General features: G+C 38.6%; 1 protein-coding gene across 1 annotated transcript in view; it reads right to left on the bottom strand.

Annotated features, from left to right (window-relative positions):
• The window catches only part of igsf9bb (immunoglobulin superfamily, member 9Bb), a 94,839-nt gene that overhangs the window by 44,832 nt on the left and 26,246 nt on the right, over positions 1-23,761 (bottom strand). The window contains exons 3-5 of the mRNA XM_026372236.1: positions 18,169-18,315; positions 7,375-7,526; positions 5,148-5,265 (exon numbers count right to left, since the gene is read on the bottom strand). Coding sequence (XP_026228021.1) covers positions 5,148-5,265; positions 7,375-7,526; positions 18,169-18,315 — 417 coding nt within the window. The remainder of the gene's footprint in view (positions 1-5,147; positions 5,266-7,374; positions 7,527-18,168; positions 18,316-23,761) is intronic.

The raw sequence follows: 23,761 nt of genomic DNA on the forward strand, positions 1-23,761 counted from the left end.
GAGGTGGAGAACATAGTCCACTCTGACTCTATGTCCTCAACCTCCCTCAGGATTATGTTGAAGATCAGACTCTGTCCACTAAGTCTGTCCCGCCTCCTCCTCTGCCACTGGATCCAGTTAACAACCAGGTAGTGAATGGTTAACAGCTGAGCCCTTCTCTTCACCTGTGTGTCCAAGACTTTAAGAACTGCTGCCTTGGCTGTAAGCCCCTGGCAACATAGCTCTTAGGGTCATTTAGCAACTCAAACTGCTTTTGTGAGAGGAGTTTTGGTGATCTTGTCAGGAGGCACACGTTACAATGAATACAGCATTGTGGGCGGCAGTTAGCTCAGTTTGTAGGACAGTTGTCTATAAACCCCAGGGTTAGATTCCTGGTTTCTCCTGGCTATGTGTCCTTGGACAAGACGCCAAAACCCCACAGTAGAGCTGTCATCTACTGCAGTTGTTCAAACAACAATGTCCCCAAAGGGATCAATAAAGTATGTCATTATTATTTTATATGGCAACAGCTAGCCTGCTATTAACTAGTAGCTATAAGCTGTGCAGAACACAGGTCAGATCCCCGGAAGAAGACCTGAAATCCAGGAGATGTGGAGCAGGAGAGAAGTGCTGAGAACAGCTGCTAGGATGAATCATTCTGATCACGGACAAGACTGGACATGGCTGAAGGAATTCAGTGCTGATGAACAGCACTTGCTTCCATCAAACTCAAGTAACCTGTAAAACTCAAGACTGATTTACTGATTTATTTAATGTGTCAACTTAAAGGCACCTGTCAATTTAGTGCTGTTGTTGGTTCTCACAAACTTTGTTATCTGCTCTGTCTCACCTCTTTGCATAATTAATATTATAATTTCACTATTGATCTACTCTGTATTTTTGTATTACATTTTAGTTTTAGCTATATTTGACTCTGCTGCTGTGGCATGAATTTCCCCTTTGGTGGATGAATAAGATCTGATCTGATCTTATCTGACCCTATAATATTTTATCTTATAAGAAAGTGAAACACATGTCTTCAAACTCAATTACAGTATGTTTTTATTTTAGTCAAATATAAATCACTGTCTCATGGCTGATTTTGTGGGACCAGCCTTCACACTTTTGAACTTTATGTTAATAAAATGTTAAATGTATAGATGGTATTGTACTAAGTACAAAAACTGAGGTATCTGTACTATACTTTAGGCGTACTTTACACATCTACTCCCCTACATTTTAAGAGAATACTCTTTTTGAACTACTTACTTTTTGAAGACACTACACATGAAGAGTTTCACATCAATTTACAGGCTCCTCTTTCTCCTTTAGTATAGTGTGGCTTAGTAGTCTCTTCTAATCAAAGTAAAATAACAGGAAGAAGTAGAAGAAGAACATATAGCTCGTCTCTTTGGCATCCCAGTAATCTGAAGCCCCTCAGCTGCAATCTTCGAATATTAAACATTGAACAGTTAGAACATCTAGTTGTGATAGTACTAATGGGACGTAATACCTTTGGACAGAACATTTTCTCCTGACAGTGCACACAGACACATCTAACTTTCAAATTACTCATAACTTTATTTCCACACAAGGACAAACCTAAACAAACACCCACTCAGACACAGAAACAAACACACAGATGCACATGTGCAGCAGAGACAAGCCACTGTAAACTGCTAGTCCCATATGTTAGTCTTGATCTGTAGCCCACAGCCTGATCCTTTAACAGGCAGAGTATTTCCATCTGCCAGCCCCCTTAGCAGGACAACCAGGACAGGGCCTGTGCTGGATGACTATGTTGTTGGTGTTTGAGTGGTTGTGTGAGTGTCTGTGTGCACTTGTGCGTGTGCCAAGCCGCCCTATTTGGAACCAGCTGAGTGCTGAAGATTTGCTGGCACTGTATGCTCTTAGCTGATCTGCTGCTCAGTGGCTTTCCAGGAGGGCCTCTATTAATCCATCTCTGCTGTAAATTATACAAGGCGGCTCACAACGAACACTTAGACTCAGTTCCAACTTTGTAGTTAGTTGCAAAAGTGAATATCTCTGTGAACATTTTTAATGTCTGCTGTGACGAAAGAAATCCACATATAAAGCAGGAAAGCATTTTATCTATCACTGATTTGATGAAGGTAAGCTGACTCACTTGTGTAAACCAAACTGAGTGAAGCTGCTTTTAGCAACTATGCTTTCAGATAATGTTAAATGTGCCCCAGCACTAGCCACTTTGAAAGCTAAATTGAAAACTCTGCTGTTTTCCTGTGCCTTTGATTTTCTCTGCTGCACCTCTATTCCCTCAGATGATTTCAGGGCCAATCATTTATTGTAATGTATTATTGCAATGTCACTAGCCGTATTTCCAAACTACTTTCATCTTTGACTGTTTATATTTTATTTTTATTTTCTGTTTTATTTATTCTTCTTATCTCATTTTGTGTTTTAATGGTTTTAGGATTTGTACTAATACTCTTCTGCACCTGTGTAAAGTGGAATTATTGTTTTCTTTTGATACATGCTATATAAATAAAGTATAGTCCTAGTGCATATGAAAAACATCTGTGAAAAATGACTGAATATCTCAAGTCAAGGTTGTGTTGAGATATATGGTACCATCCATGCCACAGAAAATCAAATGTATCATTAAACATAAAGACAAACAAGAGAAATATGATATAAATAACAGATCAATAATAAAATATAGATGGGATCTTAAAGTTACAATATGCAACCTTAGCTAGCACTGGCATCAGATGTGAATTAATCCACTCACTAAAGCGCTCCACTGCTTTAAAGCAGCTCTACTTCACTCTTTATGCTTACCCACGCTCTGCACAACCCTTCAGGCAGTCGTTGCTGAGAAATTACAATAAATAAAGCTACATAACTCACTCGTAAAGTAGAAAAGCTCACTATTCTCTGATTGGGGGTACTCCCTGGACAGGTCACCAGTCTATCTCAGATATTGCTCAGTGAAATGGGGAAGAAAATCACACAAATTTTATTTCTTTTCATGTCTATCATATATATCAACATATAAATCAAATTACTAAGTGAGATATTTCAGCTGCTTAAATCTGACATTTTTAACTGTGCTTACTGGCATTGTGGCTTTTGTAATAAAGCAGGCTATTACATTTGTATCACTGTCTCTTTTGGTTTTTTGCTGAAGATGTGGCACTGGAGGAAGCAAAAGTAAGGATGAGTATGCCTTCCTCAGCTACACTGTCACTCAGTGCACCCACATCATGTTAGTTCCATGCACATTGTATGAACCAAGCTTTATAATTTTAATTTTTTAATATTTTGCGACAGCTATGTTTATTGCCCTGCCATAATCTAGGGGTTGACATATAATAGATAAGTCAATTAATAATTGTTTTTTTAAATACTGAAAAAAGCAATTTCGTTGTTGCAGTCTGGTTTGTGGTAATTTTATTATTACTTAATTAATCAACTTTTAAACAATTATGAAATCATATTTATTCTTCTTTGGCTTTGTCTAATAACAAAAAAAAGGTTTTTATTTAATATTTTAGTGATACTGATCTTGGGTGAACTCACTGTTGAATTATAAGTGTTGTAAGTGAATTTTATTAAGACAAAGACTTAGTATGTTTCACTTTTGACAGGATTTCTTGCTGGTGTGTCTAGCTCTGATAGCTTTCCATGTACCTTATTGATTTATTTGAAACAGCATTTCTACTGAAAAATTTCACATCCAGAAATCTGCTCCATTCTTCTTCACAAACTGCTCTGCTTTCGCTCTCTACATTTCCAATGCAGTCTCTCTCTTACAGTCTCCTCCTTCCTTTCTCTTTAGATGCTGTAGTTTAATGATGTTACGCATATAAGTGTAACATCAACATATATAAGTGGCCTAACTACAGACATTGTTATGTTTTAAATGATCTTCACCTCTGTTATAACAGACAGGAGTTAGTGCTTAATTAAATGCAAATTCCACATTGCCTGCCCCCAGAATCATATTTTGTGTATTATACTTAATATTTAGTAAGGTTATTTTGGGGTTATTTTTCTATTACTGCACACCTCTGGCAGAAGAACAGTTTTCTTCAGCTAAGCTGCCCCAGACTCTGCTCCCAGCTCATTAAACTGTCTGCTGCTTTATAAAAAGGGATGGGAAGAGCTGAGGATTGGCCATTACTGAAGTCTGCCCTTCTGCCAACAATAGCCCAGACCGATGTATTTGTCCTGCTTTATCTATCAAAAGTGAAGCTTTACATTGTGAGATTTTTTTTTAGCAAACTAATGCATGCAGTACATGCAGGTTTAACCTATTGTGCAGCAGAACCTATGAGTCTTATGTGATTCAGTGCTAATTTGGGGGTATACTTGCCATTTACCAGTGGGGCACAGACAATAGCAGTCATTTTTCACATAGTTCCTTACATAGTTTATATATGTTTAGAGGATTTAAACATTTACCCAAAAGTGGGTATACAAGAGCTTAATGATCGGTATTTGTGGAGTTTTTTTTGGTACCTACCAGTATTGTTATGTGGATTGTATTGTTGTATTGAGCAACTGCATAGATAATAGAAAATATATCCTTACTGCCTTACTGTACTTCCGTAAAACACACAGCCACTGGTTTTGTCTTCTTTGAATCAAGGTATACAACCAGATCTTCTTGAAAAAATAGATCTTTTAAAGAGAAACTGACGCCAAAACAGACACTGCAGCAAACTTAAATGGGGAAATTAGCAACAAATGTAAAAATGTATGGTTATAACAACAAGGAAAGAACAAAATAAGTGTAATTGAAGTGTTTTTAGTAAATTTGCAATCGATTTTCACTGTATTATTGTGGGTTAATCAGTGTAGGCAGAGGGCTGGACAGACAGGGGTGTGAACACTTTCTATAGCAAACTGTGTGTGCATGCTGCCCCAGTTATCCAACCACTACATCACTGAAGTGACTGAAGCCCCTTGAAAGGACACACAAGATGACATTCAATGTCAAGGATTAAAGAATTACATAAAGTGCAAAAATGCCAATTCATTATCAATCCCACCGTGTTGTCCATGTCAGAATGAGGTCATCCAAGGTTCAACAATTGACAATAGTGCACTAGTGCCACGTAATTAGAAATCTTTCAATAGTGATGAGACATAACAATACAGTACACAGCAGCACATGTATTTACCTTGTACTAGCAGCCGTGTAGTGTGAATGGCCTCGCCCTGGGGACTGAAGGCTCGACATGTGTAGGCCCCACGATCTTCCCGGGTGATGGATAGCACCGTCAAACTCCCATCAGACACCTGAACACATACATGAGTGTATCAAGTATGTTACGTTACTTTGATTCTAACCAAAAAAGAAATTCCTCTTTGTCCACCAAAATAATCTTCTGAAAAGCAAAAATGCTAAAATTTAGATGACCTGCTAACTGCCTGTGTCAGCCCTGTGAACCCAACCTCTGAATCAGTGCCACCTCATGCATAAGTGATACTCTGATATTTAGACACCATAGAAGGTACTAGCAAAACTTCTAGAAACTTCAAATGGTCTACATTATATAGTGCTTTCAAACCTTATTGGTACTTAGAATGTTTTACACTACATCTCCTTCACCCATTCACACAAAACAATCACACGCACTCACACACAGCTGACCTGATCCACTGGAGGCAACTTGGTATTTACTGAAGACTTTGACATGTGACAGGAGGAGTCAGGAATCAACCCCATGATGGGTGGACAACTGCTCTACGTCCCTCACCGCAGCCACCCGCACTGCAACACTTACTGCATGTGCATGCCGGGATATTGCTGTATTACTGGAGCTGAATGTATAATGTGATGCTAATACCTAATGTTCAAAAAACATAATTAATATAAACTTATTACAGTACATGAATACATGTACTGAAGTGTAAACTCACATTCCATTATTTAAATTTATAGTAATGTGTTTGTATGTTCTTGAGAAAATGACCAGTTTATTTGGATAACAGACAATGCTTAGTATAAGCATATACAAACTGAATAACAGCACACCCTAAGGGCTTATTATCACCACTGGCAACAATAAAGGCCCAGATCTGGACCAACAACTGTATTCAGTAACGCTGTCCATGTTCTGTCAAGAAGTACACTTTAAATAAAACAGTCAAGATGTCTGCATGCTAGAATGCAGCCACTCTATCAACAAACATTATATTGTACATGTGTGTCCTTCATTATACAACTGTATTAGTTTCATTCTAACTACACATGTGCAGTAAAAATTATATAACTGAAACAAGCTTAAAAGGTAAAAGTCCTGTTGCTTCACAGACACACTGAAAAACTGGAACAAAGCTAGGAATAGGTCTTATCTGAATAGTTTTCAGATAGTTTACTAGCTGCCTTTAAAACACAACTGTTTCTGGCAATTTGTGCAGAAGCTTTTAAAACTCCAAAACATATTTTGAGCACATCATATCACAGCTGAAGTCACAACTCCTTCAAAGGACACATTCAGCCTTTGACTTTCCTTCCCACCAGATTCCTACTCTCAGGCACAAGATGCAAATTTATTCCATCCATTTCATCAAAGTAAAGCTCTACATCTAGAGCTCTACACACAAAGCACAGCATGATGCAGTAACTTCCACTTTAAATGCGCCTGGATTTTATTTATTTCGTTTTAGGGAAAGAAGCATAAGGTTTGCTGTGTTTCCAAAATTATCCTAATTTAGGCAGTGTTTACCACCCAAATCCACTGTTATTTATTCACATAAAAACAATAAGGGTACAGACTTCCATCAAAACCACATAGTAAAGATTAAAAGTCACCTACATCGTCTGCATAGAACACAGCACGCTAGCATACGTTTTCTATATAGACAAAGTTTTCTTTATAGACAAATACTGGGCAACTGTAGCCTGAGAATAAGGGTAAATTTCGGGATACAAGCTCCAAGCTCCAAGCTCCAAGCTCAGTCATTTAAATTATTGATCTAATGCGGGGGAGTCATTTCCATTCCTACATGCAGGATTAAATGGTAAATACTTTTCACCACCACCATTAAAGAGTGTTGTTTTTCTATCTCCTAATCTGACATAAGAATGAACTTTATGCATGTAATGTTTGAGTCTTCTGATGCAACTCTGTTTGTTGATGAATTTTCTCACGTTTTATTAAAGATTTTAAACTTAATCAACTACTCCTACAATAGCTCCTCTTCACGGATTCAACTCCTTCTTCCTAACAAGCAGTTGGTTATTTTTCAGCAGCACACTAAATATTTGTGTATACCATCTGCTTCCCTTAGTATTGATTTTCATTCATTATTTGTTCATTGCTGCATACTTGTGCTATGACTCTGTTTTATTGCCTGCATGCAAATCATTATTATGAAATAGTAGCATATGAACAGACTTACCTTATACTTGGCATTGCTAACCATGAGGTTGCCTTCCCGCAGCCAGGTGACTGAGGGTTTGGGATTGCCGAAGGCCGTACAGGACAAAGTGATGCTCCCCCCGTCCTTGGCCTCGACATACTGAGGTGGTGTATCTGTGAACGTGGGGGGGGCTGAGCAGTCGGGAAAGGCAGAAGTTCGGAAAGAAAAGAAAGAACCATGAAATGTGTTAATAAGAAACATAGAACAAAGTTACAAAGTTTTATTCAGCAGACTTGTTTCTTTGACCCAATAAAATCTGTATCAACATAGATTGATACAGATTAATACTTATTAAAACTATAAAATAACACAGTGTTTGGAATTATTTAGCAAGCAAAGGAGACAGGCATGGAGAAGAGGGAGTGACAGTGCTGAGATGCTTTGATGGCAACCCTTTTTGCAATTCATTATGCATTCAAGGCACACTTAACCAGCATGGTTACCAAGATAAACGGCAGCAACACACGATCCAAGCTTCCCTTGCCAGACTGTGCCACTTCCACACCGACGTGATCCTCTGACTCTCGTTTCCCTGCCTACTTTTGGTCTGTGCCTTGTCTGTTTGGACTGACTACAGTGCCTGGATCTCCTTCTGTTATCTGCTTCTGCCTCTCCTCAGTTCTCTCTATACTTCTCAGTCTTCTCCACAGTTCTCGTCTGTCTCAGTTCATTAACACTCACTACTTCCCTAGCTCTGGATCCACCTCTGACCTCACCTGTAATTCTCTGGCTCTGAACTCCATTGCAAAGCATACCCTTGTCGCCTACCTGTTTCTAGATTCACCTCCAACATTATCTCTCTACTATATCTGACTTTATCTCCCCAGCATTCCTCAGCCAACCTCCGCCTACCACTTTCTGTCCACTTCCTAGTTGCCAGTAAGTTCATTTCTGAACACATTACAGCTTCCCCTCTGCCTTGGCATCACTCTCACTCTCTTTTAGACATGGAAGAACCTGACCAGACACAACCCTACCTTTCCTGTCACCAAAGAACCCTCACATCACCTGTGCTTCTTAAGATAAAACTTGTTTAAAACAATTGCAGCACATCGCGTTCTTTTTGAGCCTGGACAGGGAACATAGCTGAAACTTCATTCATCCAAACCATCATCATTTCCAGTCAAACATCTTTGCCTCAATAGAATTTACAATTCATACAACATTCACTGATAATATAAACACATGAAATACATCCAGCATATAATAAATAAAATCATTGCCACTTCTCATTCATTGCACAAAGATGTCAGTGCTACTTCTAGTAGAAGACATTTAAATCCTTAAAGTTATGTTGTTACTAAGCAGCATATTTTCATTCCTCCTGTGAGGGAGCAGCCAAGTGTAGATAATAGCAGAGGACTGGCTAATCAACAAGTCTAAAAAGACTAGAAATAATGCATGTGTGTAAAGCTTTACCTGTCTTTGCCTTTGCTATCTGGTTGGTTGCACATGTCAGAGTCAACAACTTTAGCTGTGTACCAGCTATGGAAAGTAAATGTGCTTGTCACAACAGGAAAAAAAGCAGAAGAACCAACATGAATAGATTTTACTGATGGTTCTGTGCAGGTACAAGTAAAAATACTGAACAAAAAAAAGAGCACACTCGTAGTATTTGTGTGTATAACAGAGATGCCTGAAAACCTGTGTGCAGTCTCAAACACCTACCGTATGTCCATTAGTATATCTTACAGGTTTGATGTTTTCTGCAGCGGTATAAGCATTGTTTTAATAATCAGGTTAGTGTGTCCTTTTTCAAGGACATACAGTCTTTGAAATTGAAATTGGTGTCCCTAATTCTGTATTCCAAGCGCCTGCAAGAAAGAAAAACTGCAAAAGAAGAATTTCTCCTTGTGTTTGAGTGCTTTTTGAAGAGGAATCGCATATGCTATGTTTTGTAAAACAACTTTTCAAAATCCTCTTTAGCTCAGAGGCTGTCTAGCTTATGAAGAGGGACGATCACACAAGACAATTGGCATGTCCTCCTAACAAATATACTTAAGCTGTGTTTTTTGCCCCACCCCGAAAACAACTCCATTCTATCCACACATATGCTGATACTTTCAGCGATTCATTATAGATTTTATTCAGTTATAATTCCCGTTTTGATATTCTCAATCTAATCACCTTAGGACTGAAGCTGATCTGCTTACATGTGTAATCCTGTAGCCTCTCATTTGCTTCTGTCATTCCATCTGCAGCCATAAGCCAAGGCCATAGTGCTAATTCTACACCACATGCATTGCCACGCCACAGAGATAGCAACAATTCCAGTGCTCCAAGTGTGAAACTTCACCAGTTCAGAAACACTCAGTAATTTTTGAATAAGAGGAAAAAATCAGCAAGTGATACTGTAAGTAAACTATTTGCAGTTTCAAGGTTTTTTTGCACAAAATGGGTGTTTCTGTTTGAACCACCTTTAGCAGCAATAACCTAAAAAAAAAGCTCTTCCTCGAACTGTGGATTAGACCTGCACAATGTCCAAGAGGAATTTTAGAACATTCTTCCTCCAGCTCAAACATATTTAGGACAACTTCATGTCATTCCACAGCATCAGCAAAGGAGCCCCAAACTGTGATGCTCTGTCCATCATACTTCAGCATTTCACTTTCTTTTTTCCACCATCAATATGCATGTGTAATAGGTGTTTTTAATGAAGTCATAAAAGACCAAGACTGTTTGTGTTTAATCAGCTTATAAACAAAGTATTTCAATTTACACTGGTTCATAGGCGAGTTCATTAATGCTAAAGATCCATCACTACTTCTCCTCCATCTTCTGTAGAAGATGAGTAGTAGTCAACAATCACCTTTTTCCTTAATGATTACGTTTCTTTCTTAATCTATGACACACACTTAAAAATGCATCTTATTGTGGATTCATTGATAAAAATGTAGGGTATGATGTAGATTTAAATTAGACATACATATAACTTGAATCCTTGTTTACAGTGGTGGTGATTTTTCATAGTTCCAGACCACCTTCTACGACACACTATCAGACTGGATACTGAAGAAAAAGACTGTGAAAATCAGTTTGCAGAACCCTGAAACTCACACTGAGCTTTTACTAAAGTAACACTGTTGTCATGTGAACTGCAGTTGTTAGCGGGTATTTTTGTAACTCTCCTGCATTCTGTATAATTCAAGGACACTTTGACTCCTAATAAGTGATAGCGATCTTCCAAAAAGATTTGCATCCACAAATATCTTGGTAGTCAAATTTAAAAGATAATATCATGTGAAAGCTGTTGTGTGAATGTGGTCATTTGCTTTTCACCAAAGGTTGTCTGGTTTTTGTGGAAACATGATGCTGTAGAAGCTCAGTGGTGAATATGAATTTGGACCTTTTTTAAGCATTGGCAAACTAGGTGGCTGCCTAGGGTGTCACCAGCTGGAAAGCACCAAAGAGGAGGAAACGTTTTTTTAGAATTAATTGCACAAGTCCAATCGGTTTTAAGTTGGTTTAAATTTAAGTTGTCACTGACACCTAGTGTCTACATTTCACTGTCAATATATATATATATTTTCACCCTGCACTTAACACTTAAAGTTGAGAAATATCAGCAGACTCACTCTAAAGGGGAACACTGGGAATATACATTCTTTGTCATATCATTAAACCTCCTGGCTGCAACTTACTCTGAGACACACTGCAGTGCAGTGATTACAATCCTGGGGTCAAAATACCATTGACCTATTCTGAGAAGTGGAATATGTGACACGCAATAACATGTGAGTGCTACCTGTGTCCAATCTGTCGTTCAAGAAACTATCACAGTGTTTTATACTGTATGTAAAAGGTGTTAATGTACTAATTTGGTCAGTCAGCAGTCTTTCATTACATGACACTATCATGCCAGACATATAGTTGTTTAATTATATATTACGCACTATGCAATATGCTTTCCCTATGGCTGCTTTAAAATAAAAGCGTTTCACTTCAATCAACGGGCCGCACAGTTTGAATACACGAGTCGGCTAGGTGCCTTTCTGTGTGGAGTTTACATGTTCTCCCCGTGTCTGCGTGGGTTCTCTCTGGGTACTCCGGCTTCCTCCCACTTCCAAAGACATGCATGTTAGGTTAGGTTACTGGTGACTCTAAATTGCCAGTAGGCATGAAAGTGGGTGTGAAAGGTTGTCTATCTCTGTATGTCTGCCCTGTGATGGACTGGTGACCTGTCCAGGGTGTACCCCACCTCTCTGACAGCTGGGATAGTCTATCAACCTCTAATTTGAAGTAGCAGTGACAGATGTGTGATCAGTCAACAGTAAACTAACTAAATAAAGAGCCAAATACTAAGAGAGAACATTGCATTACCTCTAGTATCTACCGCAGCAGACACACATGTTTCAAAACTAAGGTTTCAAAACCGTGAGGGGGTGGTACAGGACTGAAGAGAGCGTGGATGAAGAGAAGTGAAGCAAACACACTATGTGGTGTTGTTAAACATAGGTATTGGTCCACTTCTGAACAAGCAACTGAATACAGTATAGTCTTGGAAGTCGTGGACCTATTTCCTAATAAAACACTAATACAGTATGCTTGTGAGGGAATAATGACTGGACTTATTGATGATTTATTTATATTGATGTTGTGAACAGCATGTGCAACTGTGAAACAATCAATCAATGTCAGACGTGGGGGAAAAACCCTGAGAGAATGCAAGAAAGGGTTTCAGTTTAAGAAAAAGCACTGTGATGGGTTAGCTGTGGCTCTTTGCTACCACAGGGACTATGACTGTTCTGGCAACACAGTTTTAACAGAAATCAACAGAAATATGAGAAATGTTTGTTTAATGTTTGTACAACTTGGAAATTAACAGATGGTACCACTGATATGCAACGGCACCTACACTCTAAAACCCTTCACGTGACATGGCATTTTCATAGATTTGTTTTTAATGGTATTATTTGAAGACACACAGCAGTACTGTATATAGATACAACTGCACTGTCCTGGATCATCTGTTTCACTAGGCTGATACAGCCTCACATCACACATATCACAATTGCGAATGTCACATGTGGAAAGACACTAAGAAAGAGGAAAAAGAGAGAACAAGGCTGTTGTGTAACACGCAGACACTGCAGAGTTCTGCTGCAGAACACATGGACAGCAAGCAGGAGGGTGTACTGAGGCTATTTTAAGGGAGCAGACTAACCCTGGGAGATATGGGTGATGCTTCACCTCTTGCTGGGTTAGGGCCTGCACTATGAGACATACCAGGGCAACAGTAGGACAGAAAATCATGATATACTGTAAGGACAAAAGCAATGTCCCCAAAAAGCACAGCTTCGGATACTACTACTACTACTAATAGCACTGTGTGAAGTTACAGTGATTACATGATACTGTGTTTTACACAGCTTTGTCAGTTGCAACTTAAATGTCTGACAATAGGAATACTGGGAATACATAAAAGTCAGAAGAGTTATATAACTTATTCCATGAAATACCAATAACATGTTGTCTTCCTGCTCAACCTGTTCCCCTCTCACAGTCTATCCAAAAAGAGTTTGAGGATGATATAAGTTCACAGGAACGAAGCAGAGATGGCTATTCGTTGAGGAGAAGTGTGATATAGCACAACCTTGTATATGTATCTCACTAAGAATCTATATACTACTACTACTACGACTACACTGCTGGAGCTTCTGACTGTTATTCCTAGAAATACAGTATTAGCCACACTTGAAATCGTGGTGCAAATAGACCCAGTTAAGCATTCAACACATTCATGCTACTAATGACCAGGTGATGAGAGTCACAGCTTCATCACCAAAGGATGCATGCCAATGTTTTACTGTGATTGTGTATTATCTACAACCTGCCAGTGCTATATTATTCACCACACAGACGCAAACTCAGATGTGAGGATGTGAAGCTTCATCTGCTGAAGACTATATCTCGTAGATCAAATTAAACCTCACATATAGTAAGCAAGGTGTATCGCAATTTCTTTCAGCTCTATTTCACACAGGTCTCACTGCCTAACAGAGCCCCTAAGGCTTAATCATTCATCTTCTAAAATCTATGGTCAGAAATTTTGCATGTACAGACAAAATTGTTGGTACCCTTCCCCTAAAGAAAGAAAAACCCACAAATGTAAAAATTGAAACTGACAAAAGTAATAATAAATTAAAAAATTAACTAAAAATTAACTCATGAAAATCAGACATTGCTTTCTTTTAGTTGTGGTTCAACAGAATCATTTTAAAAAACAAACTAATGAAACAGATCTACATAAACATTATGGTACCCTAAACTTAATATTTGTTGCACAACCTTTTAAAGCAATCACTGCAAGCAAGCAAGTTCTGTAACTGTCAATGAAACATCTGCACCTGTTAACAGGTGTTTTGTCCCACTCCTCGTGAGCAACCTGCTCCAGTTTTCTCAGGTTTGAAGGGTACCTTCTCCAGACTGCATGTTTCAGCTCTTTCCACAGATGTTCAATGTGATTTAGATCAGGAATGATAGAAGTCCACTTCAGAATAGTCCAATATTTTCTTCTTAGTCATTCCTGGGTGTTTTTAGCTGTATGTTTTGGGTCATTATCCTGTTGGAGGACTATGACCTGTGACAAAGACCAAGCTTTCTGACACTGAGTAGCACATTTTGCTCCAGAATGCCTTAAAAGTCTTGAAATTTCATTGTACCCTGCACAGAGCAAAACAGCCCTAGGACAAACCGAGCCTCCTCCGTGTTTCACAGTAGATACAGTGTACTTTTTTTGTATGCTTTATTTTTGCGTCTGTGAACATAGAGCTGATGTGACTTGCCAAAAAGTTCCAGTTTTGTCTCATCTGTTCCAAGGACATTCTCCCAGAAGCTTTGTGGTTTGTCAATATGCATTTGTTTGTTTGTTTGTTTTATGATTTGCTTTCATCAGTGGAGTCCTCCTCGGTCATCTATTAGGTCCACTTTGTCTCACACTAATCTCTATGGAAGTTGTTCTGGGTTCTTTAGTTACCATTTGTACTTTCTGTCTCTTCAATTTGTCATCAATTTTCCTCTTATGGCCATGTCCTGGGAGGTTGACTACAGTCCCATGGACCTTAAACATCAGTAAGTAATATGTGCAACTGTAGTCACAGGAACATTAAGCTGCTTGGAGATGGTCTTACAGCCTTCACCTTTAATATCCCTGTCTATTGTCATTTTTATTTCTAATATCTTGAGACAACTCTCTCTTTACCTTTCTGTAGTTCATGTTCAGTGTAGTACACACCATGATACCAAACAACACAGTGATCACTTTTCACCCTTTGAATAGACTGACTGACTGATCACAAGTTAAATTATTTGACATCTTTTCTAGGGGTACCAACATTCCTGTCCAGGCCAGTTTCATTAGTTTGTTTTTTTTTTAAAAACTTCTGTTGAACTTAAAACTCAAAAGCAATTTCTGATTTATATGAGTTAATTCTTTGTCATTTTTTTATTTATTATTACTTCTGTCATTTTTTAGTTATTTCAGTGACCTTTGTGGGTTTTTCTTTCTTTAACAGAGGTTTACCAACAATTTTGTCCATGTGTGTATATGCTCAGCCAAAGGAGCTTGAACCATTTTATAAACTACTAAAAGTTAGTTTAGATAAAATTTTTAAAAATTAGATAAAAGTAAAAAAATATTGACTTTTATGTGTTTAATATGTTGTCTGAAGCAGTTCTTTCAAGCCACGTTTTATAAAGCTGGCACTGATTTTGCTTGCAATCACTTTCACTAGGTATGTAACACAGAGGTAAACTCTACCTGGATGTATTATCACCGGTGGATTCCAGATGAAAACATGGTGCCCTCTAACACTGTGTACAATATGTATTGTTTACAATATGTATTTTTTACGATAACAATGTGCGATTTGGTGTTATCACATATGTCACTAGCACAACAAACAAAAACATGTGTTGAGCATCAATACGCTCACTGCATCATGCAGCATAGTAAAATAGACTACTGCTCATATGTACTGAGAGTAAATGCAGTCTCGCAAACTACTTCACCGTATCATTTAAAAATTGTTAGGCATGGTTCTTCCTCACCTGTATGGAGCTGGTTTGGCTTTGATGAGGGTTCAATTCGTTCCTCTAAAGGGAACTAACCACTGAAAAAGATATGACGAATATGAAAAGCTTGTGGTGTCAGCTGTCCACAACAGATGTAAAACCAGCTAAGGTATTAGAATCATTCATCCTTGCCTAAAATATCCACAACTAAATCGCATGGTCCATCTTGCCAATCTCTGGCACATAAACTGCATCATTGTTGTAAACTTATTATTGTTGACAAAATGCCAGAAAATATCCTGACATCATTTTTTGGCAATATTGCACACCCCTAGTGTCCATTCATGAAAGTGGCACAGTGGAGCATATTTTTCCTTCCCCCTAATGTCAATGCACAAGCAGGGTGTTTTCCTGTTGAACTGTATTAGTGGGTGACATCAGCAATTGAAGAGACCCAGGTCCACAGGTTACATGCATAAATGCAAATATCAGCAAAGACAAGTCAGAAACCACAATCACTTTCTTTCACCAGGTAAATCCACAACACATATCAACTTATAGGCTATATCTTTTGTATTTCCTTTAACAACCATCTCGTCATGAACGAAAAGTAGGGAGGACACAAATACTATTTCCTCTACTCCAACTCTAGTCTCACTTTATTCCCATTAGATATCTATTTCTGGCACAACACTGACCACAGGGGCCCTCGACATACTGTGTGTGTAGAGCTCGCAACTCAGTCAGCTACAGTACAACTAATAAAAGTGCGGTAGTTCATGTCTGATGTGACGCCGATGCAACTGAGCTAATGCTCCGTGACCATGAGTGGGAGGTGGGGTCTGTGCTGTGTCTGTTACCACAGCAACTAGCATCATCATATGCTGTCTGCTTAAGTGATTCGATGAATGCTTGAGCTGCCAAGTGAAGGGGAGAATGTTTTTTGTGAGAGAGCCCTGTGAGTGTGGGTTACTAATTTTACACTCAGCTGTTTGTCTGGTGCTCCTCTCTGGAGACACTAGCAGTGACACAGCACGGGGAGACTGAGGCGTTTTCCTCAGGGACAACTTTGCCAATCAATCTAGTTATGACACAGCATGATGTTATTCTGATGCCACAAGCTACAAACATAATCTGTGTCCCTTGCCCTTCCTTGTAGTTACTGGACAGTATTTCTAGCCATCTGATAAATGTGTCCTTCATATTCTAATGCTATGATTCATGCAGTCAAGTCAAGCAAAGATCCCAAACATGCTGGTTGCAGATTCTTTACAGTGATGTCACTGTAAAGTCATTAAACTGTAGTTTGTATAATAATACTGTCTATACAGTACCAAGCAGATTACTAATCTATCTATTGTTGTTACAATTACACTTTGAATCTGCGTTAGAATGATACTTAACAGTGTGTGAGCATCCTGCTTTGGCAGAGGGACATAGTGTTTTCTAATTCACTGCTGTGCCAACCTGTGTTTCTTCTCCTTTATAATCCTGTTACAACATAATCTTTATTTTTCTTTGTCACAATATTAAATTTGTTGTTGTGCTGTTGATGTGCCAGCTTTCGCTTTTTAAGGTCAATTAGGAACAAAAATAATGCTGCTTACCCTGGGATAGTATGATTTGAACCTTTATCAGCTATTTACACTGTTTCTACAAGAACTGGTATTGTGATTGCCTTGTCTTCTTAATCTTAATCTCAGTTGTCTGTAATGCTGTGTGTCCATGTGCATGTGTGTGTTGTGACTGTATGAATAGGACCCTTTACCACCCATTGCTGTTAAAGGATATGTTTACAGTTTTATCTGTCTTAAAACAACGGTCAGGTTTTCAGTTGAATAGAGATAAAACAGGTTTTACTTGTTGCAATCATTCCTCGTGTTAATACTGGACTTTCATAAATCTCTTAAAAAGATGCTTTCTATGCTTTCTATGTAAGTGATGGGAGGCCAAAAGATACAGTCCTCCATCTGTATAAAAATGTGTTAAAAAGTTTAACCAAAAAACAATATAAGGCCTCGCCCTTTCAAAATAGTCCCATTAAATGGCTAACTTATTCTAAGTTGCAGACATTTAAATGCTAAATCTCTTTTTTATCAATTTCCTTGGACTGCAACAAAACCACAATGAGGGGAATTTGACTTTGAAAGTTATCCATTGATTTAATAAACTTAGACTTCTTCAAGGCACAATGTGCACCTTAAGGTAGAGACTGAACCCTCAATGCTCCTCCCAGCCCTCTCTCTGCCTACTCCTTTATGCTCGTCTACTGTCTGCCACACTCTGCACAGCCCTTCGGGTACTGTATTAGTCATTATTATTACATGATTAGCCAGAAAGAAGCTGCAATATGTATTTATCAAGCAGAAATAAGTGAAACTCTCAGATTGGTTAAAGGGTTAAGCATCCTATTTCTTCATAAAGGCATGTAACTTTTAAGACAGTTTTAAATTGACCAAAATGAAGCACTTATTACAACATTAGAATATAAAGCTAAAAAAATGTTTCATCTGTGGAATCACACCCTAAAGTACTGAATAATATTTCCAGTGTATTTCAAGGCCTTGATAATCAAACTTTTTGTAAAAAATAATATATCTGTAAGAAGATACATCAGTCCACATTCTGTACTGTACTGTATGTATCATATACAGTACGTATTATACACACTGATTCTCCACCACTGTATCGCCATCTTCAAACATTATGTATGTTATACAGTATATTGAACATCTCATAACACAAGCTTAAGACTCTTACCATTGACAGTTAGATGCACCCAGCTGCCATTATGAAAGGTGTCATACTGCTGCTCCAACATCAGCACCTTACACTCATACCAGCCTTGGTCGTCTGAACGCACATTCTCTATCCGCAGGGAGGACTTGCCATGTAGAAAGGCCCGACCTGGCCGAGAGAGAGAGAGGAAGAGAGGGAGAGACGGAGATGAGGTGTCAGCAGGAGGGGACATAGAAGGGTGAGAGGGACGGGGGGGTGGATTGAATGTAATGAGGGAAATGAAGGGAAGGAAGGAGCAGGTGAGGGGCGAATGAACAGAGAGAAGGGAGAAGAGAGAACGCCAGATGAATGTTAAAGAGAGACTCAACCTTTGAACAGTCCAGATATAAATATGCAGGTATCACAGTGTGTTAGCGTGGGTGTCTCAGGGTAACATCACAGTGCATATGAGCTGTTTTCAACACTGCAGCTCTGCTAATGTGCAACACAGCATCAAAGCAGGAACTAACAGCAGTTGTACTGTCTACAAACAGTGAAATGTGTCACTTAAGCCTCAGTGCAGCCCTGATGTCCTCGTCTACGTGTGTTACGGTCTATTTTGGAGATGCACTGAGGCAAGGACGGGTCATTACTTCCTTTGAGGAGTGGGAAGTGGCCAACATGACAACAGAGAGCCCTCAGGGTTACATGGCAGCAACAATCCGTCATAACAGATACTGGCTTTTGACTCTGTGAGTAGAGAGTCAGGAATAGCTGCATTTTACTTTTACAGATCAAAAGCTGAAAGAAGGGGATTGATGATGTTGCTCTGGGCAATCTGGCAACTGGCTCATAACAGATGGTGACTGGCAATAAGGGCTAAAGAAAGGGCTTTCAGGGAGCACATGCTGGCTCAAAACGTGAGCATTACCAAAGCCTGGCTATCCCTTATTAATCGCCTCACTCTCCCTTCTCCTTTCCATTTTTGGGGTATTCCTGACTAATTTCTTTGTATGCCATCCTACATCCCCTCTGCAGAATGACACACCAGGTAAAATACGAGCTGCACTTGTGGCTGTCTCTGTCAGTTAAGGTAGACAGTCAAAGTGATGTTTGTTCCCCAGACTGCATGTGTCCTGGTTAGGTTATTTATATATCAGATTATATTTGTCCAGCTTCCAACCATGTCTCTCCTCTCTTTGACTGGATGGAACTGGGAAAGAAACTTGAGTGTGAACTATGTATTATACTGTTAACCATGTGTTTGGATTTTTCCCTCTCCACTATTGTATTTATTAATGCAGTATCCACCCTTTGATTCCCGCTTTCATTTCCATTTTTGTGAGTAAACAGCTTGTTGGATGCCTTTTCTTGTATTCATGTATTCAGGCACTGAGGTTTATGAATAGGAACTCATGTATGAGTGTGCCTGTAAAAACACAATGTACAACTCTGACCTTCAGTTACAGAAAACTCACTCTTTGTCGGCTGTAATCCTAAAGTTGCGAATGTTTATGTGCAGTTTATGTTCAACAAAAAGAACATTTCAAGCTTAACTGACTTCACCAGATACAGGGAACAGGGAAAATGTCTGTGTTAACACATATACTGTACACATTTATACTGTGGCCAAGGTTGCTACTTAGTTCTACTTGTTCTATACAACTAAAGTGCAAACACAAACACATTTTTGTGGCAAACATAGTTGCAACCAGATTGTGATTTCTATTAACAAACCATATAGTCACTATTTATGTAAATGGAAAATATATTGACAACAAACAAATCAATTAAATTACACAGACAACCAATTTTTTCAGTTAAATATATCGAATACATCATGTTGTCGTTTGTATCTAAATGTCTGATCTTGTACTATAACAAACGTTTTTTAAGGATCAATGAAAGATTGTGGTCTGGCTTAATAAAGAAAAACAGTTGCCTTATAGACTGGGACCTTACTTTAACCCTAACCAAGGTTTTATTGCCTAAACCCATCCACACACAAAACTCTTGATTTTGGTCTGCATCCTGTCAGTCCTACACATTATAAGCCATCAATTCCCACCAACCATCTGCCAAATGCCTTTCGTTAATTACTTTCATTTATTATTAAATGTAGTTCTTTAAACATGTGAATCTTATTTTTTAGCCTACAGTATGTCCATGATGTCGACACTCAGCGGGAAAAAATTAAATTAACATCTAAGGATTTGGATGTTATTTGTGCATTAGCTGGATATACTAAAAAAATGTATTTGTTTCCATCTCTAGTCTGAAGAATTGTTAAATGAACTGTGCAAAAACTGTGGACAACTTCCTGCACTTTGCCCTGTGTATAATTATCAGTGTGTTACAGCACTTGTACTTGCATAGTATCTGAATAACTGTTTTTCTATACAGAATGGAGCTTTACCCTGCCAAGTGAATGGCTGACAAACTGTCACTGAATAATTCATAAAAAAAAAAGATGTATCACAATTTCAAGATTAGGCAAACTCCGTACAACCTGTTAGTTTCAGGGGAACCTCTGTAAAAATATGCTTAAATGTATTTAAATAATTTGTGATGTGAAGTGGGAAATTACCAGATGGAATGGACAAACTTTTTGTATGCACTCAAAACAGAAATAAGATATATATACTGTACATACATACTGTACAGTAAGCACTGCTCTAAAGTCTGTCAGACAGCATATACACGGGGGCACAGCAATGATAATGTGTGTTATTTTTATTACCATATGACCTCCGTGCTCTGTGACTCCTAAGGTCAAACTATTTTCTCAGTTATCACAGAAATAGAAGATAAAAGTTTTACCCTTGTTTTTACATAATTTACCTGACAGCCTGTGCTGCTGCAAACGGCAAATATGATGTTGCCAAGCAGCAGTTTCAGTGGAACTAAATTCTAGCACAACACTGCCTGGCTGAAAATATCAGTCTAACAGCTCTACCTAAATTGTATGGTTTCTGTTTCCAAACTCTGGTGCTTAAACTATGGGAGGTTTCACCTTTTGCCAATATTGTCTGCTTATCATTATCAACAAAATATTCAGATATCAACCTTAACATCCTCATCCAGGTCTACAGTCCCTCTCGTCCACAACGCTCCACCACTGGATTGAAACTGCTGGTCCCTACACCAAAAAGCATAAGACAGGCACAGCTGCTCAGCTCAGTGGTCAACAAGCTACCTACCGCTGCACGCTCGGCAGCCTCACACCAGTGTTATAAAATCAAACAGCTGGAGATGAAAGAAAAAAATTTCTCTTTTCTTCCCTGTCATTTAAATCTCATGAAACTGAAATATTTCTTAAATCATGCTGGATACAAGTATCAGACAATATGTAATTCTAAACATAAATCTCATCAATACATAGTTTACCTATTTAACACAGGGGGGGTATAATGATAACATTTTGGAGTCAAGATAGTTGACCAGTGCAGCAGAACAGATGGAAGGAGAGATGCAACTTTTTTTTTTAATTCCATTATTCTTCTTTGTCACAATCAGGTGCCTACTTGACCCACAAGGCTACAGATGGCTAAATGAAGATATGGGTGTGTTATACAAATAGCAGATAATGTCACCTGGCTGTAAGCAGAGATGAGGAGCAGGCTCCTAAAGTCTGGTAAACTCACATCTCCACCTCCGTATTTCTGAAAGTTTTCAAACCTGTGGTAACAAACAGAGCTGATGCTGACTCCTGTGACATTGCTTTAGGACATTTAGACTCTCAGGCTTCACAAAGAGACACAAAACGCAGTAGTAAAAATGTAGAAATGTAGAAATGTACTGCTACTAGAAATGTCTGTGGTCTTAAGTCTTAAGAATCAGAATACCAGACCAAACTGGGTCTAAATGAACCAGATCGGTCCCATGCTTTTGGTACTGTATTCTACTATGTGTTGTCCACCTCATCCACCTTGTTTTGTAGTACTGATCTCCTATAGCTATAGCTCTCCTAGAGCTATCAGCTCTATATGTGAGTGAGAAATCCTATAAAAATTAGGGGTAAAAGTGAAATGGGATGTAAGCATCAGGGGTAACTTTGAGCTCTACACTGACGTTGGCAAAACGTCCAATTTTTTTTAAAGTCTGCTGCAACAGAAAAGTGCAAAATTAAAGTAGTTTGTTGTCTGTGTACTCTGCAGTCAGTGTGTGTACATACAGTACCTGTACTGCAGTATATCTGTACATACTGTATCAACACTACATTCCTGGTATTGGAGAACTTGGATAAGGATGTGAGCCCAAAAGACTTAGGGGACATCGATAAATGCTTACACAAAAGCTCTCTGTGCTGAAGATTAACTGGCACAGCAGGATACAAAGTGTTACATGCCAGCACCATCTCACTGTTGCAGTCGCAACACAGTCTGCAAAGGAATGTAGTGGTCACAATACAGAATTTGCATGTCATATACAGTATTTACACTTGTTAAGAAGTATAATCTCGACAGTCATATGTCGAGATTGAAGACGTCTCTGCAGCAGGTACACCACTCACTATTCCGGTAGTTTTATTCCAACATTCCTTCACATAAAACTCTTGTAATTCTGTGTATTTTTTTTTGGTTCAGAAAGAATTCCAAAGGTGAAAAACCATACAAGAGCTTTTTTGGCATTAAAACAACTCTCCACACTTTCTCTGGCTATGTTTTCTAGCTATTGTTCATTAACCGTATTCTGCAGCAATTATGTCATTATCACGCACACAAACCCCAGTGTGGGCAAACTTCATCAAAGTCACAAGCAACCACTTAAAATGGTAGATTAAGCAGAGCAAAACCCCACAGCAGCACTTAATAATTTAAAGCAAACACGTATCTCTCCCAACCAATGACAACATATGTAAGAGCTGCTTGTATGTGTGACTGAGCTGAGAGACTCTGTCTCTCTATGAAAGGCATTAGAGAACAAAAAGTGATTCACTGTGACTATGCACCAAATTCTCATCAATGAGAAACTGGACTTCCTCAAATCACAAAGGAACCTTGTGGTTAATGAATCAAACCTGAGGAGTTATCGCAACGATGCCAAGGCACAACCACTGAAATGTGTGATGACATCTCAGCATTCTGGATGAGATGCAATCTGTGAAACAAATACAAATCAGCAGCACATTATTTCATACATGCATAGGTAAAGTCAATATTTGGTATGTCCTGTTTTTGTTTCATTGTTACAGTCAGTGTGCTGTAAATTAGTTTAATATGCCACGGGACAAAACATAACTACATGGATTTACTTAAGTACTGTGCGATTTAAAGGTATAATAGCAGCTAAAGACGTTTTTGTTTCCAAACTGAGGAACTGAATTCTTCTGTTGAATTCAGAAGACAACGACACCATTTTTCTTTTAAAAGACCTTTTTCTCTTTCCATAACTAAAATGTTTTATGTTTGTCTTTGCATAGAAAAAAATTGTAGGTGTTGATAGGGGTGAGAGAAACTGCTGAACTGAATACTGTCACGTGTGCTCCAGCTGTTTCTTAATGGCCAAATGTACATGTAATAATTACAGGTGTAGGTGTACAACATGTTGTGGGAGGTGTTGACATGAGAGAAGCTGCTGAACTGAATGTGAAGGCGCGGTCTAAGGAGTGCTTCAGCTGATCTAACCCATGAAA

This window comes from Anabas testudineus, chromosome 14, assembly GCF_900324465.2.
Source record: "Anabas testudineus chromosome 14, fAnaTes1.2, whole genome shotgun sequence".
Taxonomy (NCBI): Eukaryota; Metazoa; Chordata; class Actinopteri; order Anabantiformes; family Anabantidae; genus Anabas; species Anabas testudineus.